The sequence below is a fragment of the Odontesthes bonariensis genome, chromosome 6 (genome assembly GCF_027942865.1).
Source record: "Odontesthes bonariensis isolate fOdoBon6 chromosome 6, fOdoBon6.hap1, whole genome shotgun sequence".
NCBI lineage: Eukaryota > Metazoa > Chordata > Actinopteri > Atheriniformes > Atherinopsidae > Odontesthes > Odontesthes bonariensis.
Genome location: NC_134511.1, coordinates 38,278,241 through 38,289,690, shown reverse-complemented (window position 1 = coordinate 38,289,690; position 11,450 = coordinate 38,278,241). Strand labels below are relative to the sequence as shown.

General features: G+C 39.1%; 1 protein-coding gene and 1 long non-coding RNA gene across 3 annotated transcripts in view; one reads left to right on the top strand and one right to left on the bottom strand.

The window, feature by feature from the left end:
• Nucleotides 1–2,168: 2,168 nt before the first annotated feature.
• LOC142382647 (uncharacterized) lies at nt 2,169–11,271 on the top strand. Of its 2 annotated transcripts, XR_012769944.1 has the most exons (4): nt 2,169–2,330; nt 3,393–3,520; nt 7,068–7,168; nt 10,597–11,271. It is a non-coding gene; the product is annotated as an uncharacterized LOC142382647 (long non-coding RNA). The 2 variants fall into 2 exon arrangements; XR_012769943.1 differs by lacking the exon at nt 3,393–3,520.
• adgrv1 (adhesion G protein-coupled receptor V1) overlaps nt 9,341–11,450 on the bottom strand; it is a 106,670-nt gene continuing 104,560 nt past the window's right edge. Inside the window, exon 95 of the mRNA XM_075468731.1 lies at nt 9,341–9,828. Within this exon, the coding sequence (XP_075324846.1) occupies nt 9,710–9,828 (119 nt within the window). The 3' untranslated portion in view covers nt 9,341–9,709. The remainder of the gene's footprint in view (nt 9,829–11,450) is intronic.

Sequence of the window (11,450 nt, the reverse complement as noted above, 5' to 3'; positions counted from 1 at the left end):
TTTCCTCCTTTAATCACTATCTTTTGCCACTCATCCCATCTGGACCCACATTCTTTCCAGGAAAATTATACACTGTCCTCTACAATACTGCTTACTATAAGGATGACCTTCTGTTTAAAGATAGTCTTATTGATATAAATTCTTTTGAACACATTTCTCGTTGTATCTGCCATTTCTATGATGCTTGCTTTCCTGCTCATGTCCTAAGTATCCTTGATTTTTAATCCTTACAGTATTACACTGCTGGATTTAGATTTTTTATTTTACTTTCTATGTACCATCTTACATCTATGTCCCCACAAAGGTATGTGTGAGGAAACTAATTTGCTCTCAGACTGTGTGGTTTGTAGGCCATCCTGAAATTGTGCTCACAGTGGGCTCCAAACATCACATAGCCTACCTTCTCTTGCCCAGATGTCTCTGTTTTGCATTCTGTAAGTGGTTGCCCATTGACTTCCAAAATAGCATGATGCCTTCGTCCACAGTAAAATGGGGCAAGTGTAAAATATAGCTTCACACCATGGGTGATACCATGGATGTTTACAAGTCTAAAATGGGTTTGAAGGAGGTTTAACAGACGACACCTGCAGAATGGCTCCATGTATGTAATATGTGGAGCTGTGGTTTAATAAATCAGCAGTGTGTTTTCCAATTTTCTTAAGAAATATGCCAGTTTGGCATAAAACATGCTGCCATTTATCTATTTACAACAAATACTATGTGTCAAACCATGCTTAGATCACTGATTTAAAGTTTCTTATTAAACGTTTACCAGGATTCTGAAGGGGTTTAGTCAAAATATAGGTCTGCTATTTTGAGTGTATTCTCACATGTAGCCTGATACCAAACTTTATAATGTGAAGAACTCATAAAAACCTCTCTTTGGTTTTACTGAAGGCAAGCCGCACCTGTTGCTGAGTAGACAATGGGGTGAAAAAAAAATCAAACTTGTAGAGATGAGTGAATTTTGATAAGTATTTACATAAAATATTCCCCTTTGCTGTCTTGATAGACAGTAATTAAAAAATAATGAATAAAGAAAAAAAATGAACTACAAAGTCCATCCCTCATTAAAACAGATGAGAGGGCTAGTTGACGTCAAGAGGACATCTTTTTTAGGGTTGAAGATATTTATATGCTGCTATGTTTAGCTGTTTTAAAGGCTTATCGTATCTATTAGTGTACCACAATATCAAAAAACACAAGACTAAAATTTCTTCTACTTTGTAGCGTTGGCAGATATATTGGGACTCCAGCTCATGTTCCAGAAGTTTCCACCTGCCTGGTCTGACCCAGACTGGACATGGCTTACATTTCCCCTGAGCCCTTGGGTTTGCTCTTTGCTCCTGACATGTTAACTACATTGTCTGACACCTTGGATGGTATCTCTAAAGCAGAATCCAAGAGAATGGATAGCAATGCAAGCAAACATAGTCATCACTAGTTATACAAGCCTGTATAATCCAAATTGTGTCCAAACAACAATTTGACGAAAGCCACAAAATACATTAATCAAAAGAAAATGAGAGCTGCTGAAAGGTTAATAGGATTTGTGTTGGCTCTATGACAGCAGGCGACAGATCAGTGTTACACAACAGACATATGACCCATAGCAAGTTGTAATTGAACTTTTCCCACTCGTTGATGTTGCACAAATACAAACTTTTTTCTTTATAGAAATGATGTATTTCCGGTATTTCCTTACTTCATCATCTGGTCACTCATACATGTAGATCATTTTCCTTCCAAATGGCACAAATCAGTATTTGCTGTGAATATATGCATATAATGAACAGAGCCTTGTGCCTTTTTGTGTCTATTTTGTGACTCGTTTGTTAGAAATTGTAAAGTTATAACTAAATATGCTCGTTTTGCTCATAGGCCTCGTTACTGTTTACATTATTTCTGAAAAGACACACAAACACACATTTATACACACTATAGGACAAGGGCAGCCTGCTCTAGTTTGGACCAGTTCTCTGACTCATTTTAATCACGTAAAAAGACTAAAAGGTCTCTCTCATTTTATCTGACTCAGTTTTTGGCAGCCGATCTCTTTTCCCTCCAAATGAGGAGAGCTGCAGCAATGAGTGCTGCGCAGACAGAAAGGAATGTGTGACACACAAGTACAACCGTCGTCTGACCAGCTCACTCTTTGCTCACTGAATGCGCAGCCTCTCCTTCTCAAAACCAACCGGGTGAAGCTTTTATCCGACTTCTTTAAACACCCCTACACTGTAGGTAGTGGCCCACTAGTCCTATCAAACTAGCTCTGAACAAAGTAGTGAGTAGTTTCACCCAGTTTTCATAAAAGCCTACTCATTCAAAAGGTAAGTGGCATGAAGTAATCTCGACGTTGTTTGGACGGGTAGAACACAGCAAAGCCCGTTGTTTGGAATAGCTGCTACGAAACTTTTGATGTGACAGTGCACTATTTTTTACCTTTTCTACCTTGGCTTTTCTTTTTTTCTCTTTTTTTGCCATTAGTATTACACAATTATAACAATCCTTGTTAGAAGATAACTGATTTGCAAAAAAAAGAATGAATTCAAACAACATGCACAGTTACTGACCATGACAGATTATTGTCTAATTAAACGCTTTTATGATGAAGTATAATGTATAAAGTATAATTCATCTGCTGACTCCAATAAACTATTTGAATGAAGAAATATCCCCACAACTAGCCGTAATGTTACTGACATCACACTTTGGTTGAGGTTTCCTTTGTTGTTCTCCATGCTTGGAAATATGAAACGACAGGTGGAAACGTTCTGACCTGTGAAGCATGCAGCATATAAAAGATCACATTAACTCAGACTAAATACTTCCTGGTAAAGACATCCAAGGTACTAGTCAACTCTGAATCATTGAAGTGAGAGATTTGCTTTAAAGGGAGGACCATGACAGAGAATAGTCCAGGGACAGCTGAGACATCCTTAGTTTTGCTCTTTATTCCCACTGTCCTTCTATCAAATACAATTTGTCCTCCTTTTTGGACTATGTAGCTGAGGGGAAGTCATGTGAATTGTGGAAGAGAGAAGATATAATAGTTATAAAACCTAATAAAAATCTAAATTGAATTTCGACTCTTATCCAGCGTGTCCTTCTCATTACACTAACTCCGTTGTTTGACATGGTCCATCAGCTTCCCCCTCGCCAACCCTTCCGTCCCACCCTGGTTGCCTTGCATCTGACATTTCATCGCAAAAGCACAACAATAACTAACATTGTTCAGAGCCTAACTGAGCCAGTCACTCGGCCTCATGACATATCACTGCTGCTTGAAATACTGGATCAAACCAGCTGAGTCTGGCTGAATGCACGCAGAGGAGCCAGTGTGACATGATGACTTTCTCCCTCTGATGTGTCACTTCCTTTGCTTTATAAAGGTCATATGCCTGTCCGCTGAGGTCATCGCCAGTCTCCCACTGAATCTCTGGACTCCAGCAACTGTCTCCCTGTTTCCCTTTCCTCTAGCTTTGTTGAAGTTCTTTTCCAGTGGTTTGACATCTGTTAGGTGTGCCTTTCTATGATAAAAGAACTGCTGCGACTGATATCTGCTTGCCTGGTTGCCCACATGTCCACTTATTGTGTTTAGACTGTGGTATTTATAGTGTGCACACTTACTGAGGTGAGGTCAGGAAGTGCTGTTCCACTCCACGCAGACAACATCTACTCATTTGGATGGCAAGGCAATTTATTCTGATTTACTTTGAAGTGAAATAAGCAGGGTTGAGCTTTGACACATGACATTTTTTAGACAAAACAAGAGGTGTGCAGACAAACAAAAAGCCAAACAAACTGAGCCATATTTGTATTTTAAAGCACTCACTTTTAGTCACACGAACATGCCCCAGAAGCAACACTCTTGTTTTCTTGCCAATCAGACAGCATAGTGAGAACAAGACAGATTATCATTTGCAGACATGACGCTATCTGTCCACTCCTGTTGGCTACGTACAGCCTTGCTTTATACCCTCTGGTAAGACATGATACCAACACTACCATGAAAGGTGTATTTTTTCAACTTGGTAGAGTCATGCTTTTTAGAGCTGCTAGCCTTAAATTACTGTCAAAACATTTGGCAAAGAAATAACAGAAGCTAGGAAAAAAAAGCTATAAGCCAAGTATATTCAATTGACTTTTCTGTTTCTCTCTTTTCTTTTTGGATCTATAATGTTTTTGTCTATCGTTTAGGACATCCCGAAAACATAGCCTTTTTAAATCTGCCTGAGTACTGGAGACAGTGGATGGAAAGAGTCAAAAGTCAAAACATCTCATCTGGGTGTCAATTTTCAGACTTCTTGAAAATATTAATGTTGCCAAACCGTTTAGACAAGCTAGTTCAGAGTTTTAGCAAAGGCTTACCATGGCTCTTATACAAAAATATAAGCACTGATCACATAATATCTTTAAGATGAACCTGTAAAAATGAACAGTTGGAATACAATATTTCTCTCTGAATTATCTAAGAGTGAGTGTAAAGTACTGCAAAAAAGTAGAAAAAGTGCAAATCTTGATGAGTGTATTCCCATTGCTGTAGACTACTCACTTGTACATAGTTAAGTGCAGTTCATGTACTTCTAAATTAGATTTTTGATCTAACCATCCAAGAATAAACACATAAACGCACAAGTTTTCAAGGAATGTGACTCTTCTGGCACTGCTAAGGCCACAAGATACCCTCCAGGAGTAGTCAGTGATGTCAGAAATATCAGAGTGGTGGTGACAAGTCCCATGTAACTGAAAGTAAATGACCAGATGGTTTAAGTCTCATTAGCTTGTGGGGAATGAGACGCACTCTTTGAACTCATTTTAGAAAAGGTCATCTTTTTCCATATCAATGAAGGGCGATATAATGTGCTCATAAGTTTGCATAAACATGCAGGTACATACACATGCACAAATTTGCATCCTGTACTCACTGAGCTTATTGTCTGCCTTTGCCTACAGACATGAGGAGAGATGGATGGATTGCTTCAACTTATGCAAACATGTACAGAAGTAACCTGTCCCCAGCTGCCTCATTTAAACATGTTTACTTCCACATGTCTATGTGCCAGCTTGTCCTCTCTGCTCACATTATTCAGCTGTCGATGCATGAATGAGGCTTCTGGTAACTCTGTGCCCTACCTGTTTTTACGCTAAGGTGTGTTTCAGGGAAGGCCGACAGGAGCATGGGGAATGTAGTGGGAGTACATACGCTATGTGCGTAATACACAAATTCACAAATACCCATTAGGGGCCCAAATGGGTTCTTAAATTGGCTGCACTACCATCCTCATTCTCATGTTGGAAATGTAAATGGTATCAGCATCATCTCTGTGGGACGGTGAGAACTGAAAAGGTCTTGGCTAAAGGCTTTGTTATCTGTTTTGAGCACACTGTATCTGCATCTAATGTATTTTATTTTCTCAATTTGATCTTATTTTGACTGGCTTTTGTTAATTCCTACAGTGAGTTAAACGATAATCAGCTTCCACACCTTTCAAATCATCTTCAAACAAGTTACTGATTATTCGACAGACGTCACAGTAAGCTGATTGGTTGATCAAATTACACAAATATTGCCAAGATACTTTGAATGAGGCAAGCTTAGAGTGATTAGATTGAGACTTTCAGTGGACAGGATGTACAGACACTGCAATAACCTACTGAAAGTGTGTTTTCTCCACATGAAGGCTAAATTATGTGCAGCACAGCTCAATTTAGGGATGTGGAAACAGTCTAACTGAGCTATTAACCAGGGCAACAAGAAGCACATGTTTATTTTGTGTGTGTATTACTCCTCTACTGGTTTTTCTAACCCATCCTGTCTTTTGACCCATTGTCTGGCTGCATTGATTTGAGCAACAAAGGCTCAAACATTTTGTGTTGCAACAGGGTCACCCTTCTATTGTAGCCTGAGATGAGCAGTAGCGTGTTTCGATAAAAGGGTCTGACCAACTTGTATTCAACTGAACTGCACCTTTTCAGAGCCTACAGAACAAAGTGGGGGATTTATTACATTTTTTATGCTGCAGAGAAAAGGTCAAGTAAAAAAAGACTCAAAAGGTGGCATTATCGAGTTTCAGGCTCACACCCTTTCCATTGAATTTAGAGAATGATGTAGTCCATGGAGATCGCTGCTGTCATTTAAATTAACTGAATGTCACTGAAAGCATACAGTTACAACATCATTTGTTATTGCTCGGTGGTAGAACTTCATCTCGGGCATCTTTTTTTGCTGGAGGTACTGTGAGAAACACATGCCCCCTCATTTTGACACACCTTGCTTTGAGCATGCAATGATGATTCATTTAGCACAGTTACATCCACAGCTGAGTCGATCTATGGTTACAGCTCGACTTGGCCATTCAAGTAGACCACCATCCTTGTTTCAGTATACTTTCACGGGAGAAGAATCAGGTCATTAATCCAGTATGTCACATATGTTGACGCTGTGGTCTGAGTTCGAAAGCATTCAAACCTATCTGCAGCATTTAACTTTCTCTGTGGCTGATCATTTTACATGCAAGTACAGACAAATTCCCTGCACCGATGCACAGTCTTTCAGTGACTTGAATGCTGATTTTGTCAGATGTAGTTCTTAAAGGAGTAATTTATTATAGCAGAGCGGTGGAGTGTAAACCCTTCAAGTAACTGAGTTGAGGTAATAGTCCTAAGAGATAGGGAGGATTTTCAATCACAATATCTGATGCCTTTAGCCGTCTTGCAAAAGATACAGAACAAATGTGTGAATGAGAGCAGTTTTACTGGAAATCCAGAAGTAATTTGTGTACTTACACTTAATAGTTTTTACAAAAAGATGCAAAAGAACAACTTTGGAGCAACTTTGGAGCGTGAGACTAGTTGAGCTCTGTTCATCTCATGCAGCAATGATTCAAATCGCAACCACATTATCTAAGTGTGTTAACCTGGTCAATTCTGGTCAACCTGGTCAGTAAACTCAGTTCTGTACCATTTTGGCAGACTAACATGTTTACATGCACTTTAAAAGTAAATTTTTTGTTTGGATTAAAATAATAATTGTTTTTTCATATCTGTCATGGAAATGTGCAAAGAGATAGAAGTGAAGTCATCATGGGGACATCCAACAGACAGAATGTGGGGAGTTGTCTTCTCTGTGTCATTGCCCATCGGGACAGACAGAGAGGGTTCCAAGGTGAGAAAAAGTCTCTGGGATCGTAGCTGATTAGTTTGAACATCAAGCTTTTTGCTGTGGCTGTTTTATTTCTTTTTCTCCCTATCGGCTAAGAAGAATCCTTTTAATCCTTTGAACTCTTTCACTAAAGCTCTGTTCATTTCATGAAAATATATGTTTCTCAGCCAGAAAGCTGGTATGGGCTGCATAGCAGTGTGGTGGTTAGCACTGTTGCCTCATAGCCAGAGGTTCCCGATTTGTATCTTGGCTGGGGCCTTTCTGGGAGGAGAGCATGTTAGGTTGATGGATGCTTGTAAACTGACTGTAGGAATGAGTGAGAGTGTGCATTGTTGTTTGTCTTGTCCCTGGGTGGCCCTGCAAACCTGTCCAGGGTGTGTCCTACCTCTGGCCTGATAACAGCTGGGATGAGCCATAGCCCTGCATGACCCTGCATAGGATAACACATGAAAAATAAGTGCATTAATTCAGAAAATCATTACTTGTATGAAAGTGTCTGTAATTGTGTTTCACCATTGTGAGTGGTATCACCATAGATCCTGCTGTACTGGTGATGACCATGCAGGCGTAGTGTAACGTTAATGTCAATTTATCTGCAGTGTCACTTTTAAACAGACAGTTTACCCCAATCAGCAGTGCTTTATCCTGGTTTATAACACACTTAGACTGATAAGCCCGGTTCCAAGTTGACCTCTCTCCATCATAAAATGAGACTGGAGCAAGACTGCATCTAGGTGGTTACTTACATAACTAATATATATGCTATAAATATTCCACATGGACAGGGTCAGCATTTTTTATTCAGCCATTAACACAGGATTCTTTTGCTGCTGATCCACTTTCCTTTTACTCTCAAGAATAAGTGATGTTAGTTGCGTCACGTTTCCACTGATGGATACATAATGGATCACTAGTTTTCTTTCTGAAACAGGCTCCCTAGAACTGTTAGACATAAATTAAAAGTGCACCACGTTGTTTAAAAGCTAAATTGCAGCTGGAGACGACAGACCTAGAGGTTGCTGCTAATGCAGTACAATGGTTCTGTGCAGGCAGCTAAATTATCAGTTATCAGTCTCAAAGTGATGCAATCTTTCCCCAGGACAAACAAAGCTTGAAAGCTGAACATTGCTGCATTCAAAGATGTTTTTATTCCATTGTAGAGGTGTCTGATAACTTTTCCATCTAAAGTTTGTTACTGCTCCCCCCTAAATTGTATTAAACTGCCAAATTGTATAAAAATGTGGAAAAAAGGAAGTTTCTGCACTTCCATTCATGGCGTCTCTCCCACTTTAGTAAGCGGGAAAAGCAGGGTCGATTTGTTTAATAGATCTCAGAGGATGGAAACGCTGGCTCTGATTCACTTTCTGCATAAAATGCGACTACCACATTTGTAAAAAGTGGAAATTCCTCCAGAGCATCACTGCCTGCGGTGAGGAGAAACAATCCATTAGCCACAGTGTGAGGAGGGTTTATCTAAAGTCACCTCTTTCAAGCTGGATTTGCAGTGGCAAAAGCAGCACACTCATCAGTTGTAGTTACAGATCCGTCATTATCTGTTGGAATCATGACCCCAACCATCCAACATGGACCTGGGAGAGTAGCTGTGCTGTGCAAGGCGCTGTTATAGTAGTGATCTGCTGTGTTTCTGTCGTTCCTTTTACAAAATCTCACACTCACAATGTAAGCCGAAAAAAGTAACAAACTCTTGTGCAGTCACAGAGAAAGTTCACAAGTTTTGAAAGACTGAGGTTAAAAAGTGGTGAATAGGTCAGTCAGACAGTGGATTCCAAGAGGTGCAAGGCTCCTGAAAAAGGTGAAAGTGGATTGCTTGTATTTTTTCGTTTGCATTTTTATGGAGAATATCAAAGGTAATCTTTTCCTTTTCTGTATACTTTAAATGGAACACATAGACATTTTGTTTAGAAATTTTGTTTAAACCTGAACATTTTTAAAAATTCTCTCTGGAGATACTTGCAGATGTTTTCTAGGTATGAGACCAGTTTGTGAAATTCCTGTGCGGCACTAATCATGCTCAAAAAGCGTCCATGACGAAGGTGTGATCCAAGATCCGAACAGAATCTACTTACATAACTGTCAAAGAACCTCCTGCCCTGGTAACAACCTGTTTCCGTGACAGGCTACGACCTATGAAAATGAAATCAGCACCTCCTAATGTAAAATATGTGGTCATTTATTTATTAACAGTGTTACATAATCTCCATCTTCAGTAGCAGAGGTCATGCTTTTGGGGCACATCGTTATCTCTGACTAAGTCTCTACAGAAAACATAAACCGAAAGAACAAAATATACATTGAGAAAACAAAACTTCTTCAAGGACTCTTAAAAAATAATTTTAGTACAAGATTTATGTATATATATTCAAACGGATGTCCAGTAAAAATAACATACAATATTGAACATCGATATGAAAATGATCAATTTAAAAAAAACAGTTTTAGTGCAAAGCATTTTACAATATAAAAATATTGTACTGTAATTTATCTTCTTGAAATGATAACCGTGATCTGTGTGAGGTGAAAAGGTTAGAGGTGTGTGTCAGCGATGGGGATTCGTCTCAGCTCAACTATTTGGGAGTTGGTGACGTTCCCACCGTCGTGGCTTCCAGGAATGGATTCGTTATCGCTGACATTAAGGCCGGTCCCTGAAAGAAATGTAATAAGCTACATTACACAAAATTCTAAAATATGATGAGATTTTTTTGATCATTTGTCTACTTAAACATTATCTTCATGAACTTCTGCATGTGCATTTTTTTTCACATTAAAATACATGGTGTCTTAGTAAGTTAGAGCAACATGTTGATGTCATCAACTTGATTACATAACAACAGGTGTGTCCCTCTTGTGCCACCGTGTTGTTATGTAATCAATCCTATATCAACCAGCCCACTGTACACTTATGTATCTTCGCAGTCTCAGTAACAAGATGCGAATGGAGCAGACTCTGATGTAAGGATGGAGGAAGGCACTTAAACTAAGTGACTCATTATACTGTTAAATGATAAGATGTTCAGTGTGCCAGTTGGTAAAATATTGACACTGTGAACAATAAACACGTTCAGATTTGGTAAATAGTAGGCATTCCCAATAAGATGTTCATCTATACCTGCAGCCCAGGATTTTTGTATTAAAATGTGATGTCATCCTCATATTCAGCTTTATGCTTTATGTACTGAAAGTTTACAACTCAGAGAACTGGACAAGAGTTGTCTGACAAATTATGATATTGATGCATTTACACTTAAGCTCAGGTACTGCAGTGGAAGTAAATCTGCTACAGATTTTCTGTTGCACAGACCGTGGCATGTGCACCCTATGCTGTTGGTGTTTAACAGGAACTAATGGGGAAGTGAGCTAGAACTTAAAGCGCATTGTATGTTTTCACTGTTTATGTGTTTTCTTGTTTGCAGGATGCCTCAAAAGCTCATTGTGTTCCACAGGAAAGTCAACGTGCTCAGGAACAAGTGATAATTTGTGCAGATCCAGCAAATACCTGCAGCAGCTGTGACATAAGCATCCTTTCTGACAGGGTGTTAATGATCAGCAATTGGTCGTACAACAGCACAGTGTTGAGGATACGTGTGAGCTTCTGTGTTTGTCTGTTAATGGTTCACTACCATACCATATGAAGTGTCTGAAGACCCTCATTACAGCACTGCTTACTGAACCCTGTCAGGTTCTGCCCCATCATGTAATTCTGATTGGCTAATAATCTTTACAGCCGACTGAACGCTTGAGTTGAAACTGGGCCAAGTTTGACATGTTTGAACAGAGAGAGGGTCAGGGTTCACCAGGGAAAATGAGAAATGGAAATGTCCTTGTGACTGTTAAAACTGAGTTTTGCCAGAAAACACAGATGATTCTAACAACAACTGAAAGCTGCAGATGATTTCAAGAAGTTTTAAGTTTGCATCGATTTTCCACACAACAAAGATCAAGTGCTGGTTGGTTCTACTTTCTTGAGGCCAAAATTGTAACCCATTGATTTTGTTGAATGTTTTGACATAGAAAATGCTACTGTTCTGGAACCATGGAAGCACACAAATCACAAGTGATGCCCAAAGGCAAATAAAACATATTCTCTACTGTTTTATTATCTTGTTTGTTTGTGTTTGATGTTTTATTATACGTGTTAAAGTCATTTTTGGGACCTTTTTGTGTGACAGAGATATAATATCACACTTTTGCTTTCAGAGTTGAAATTAAGATGTTGATGCATTGCAGAGGACAAAAAGGGAAGTTCAAGACCCGCTTGAGTGTTTTT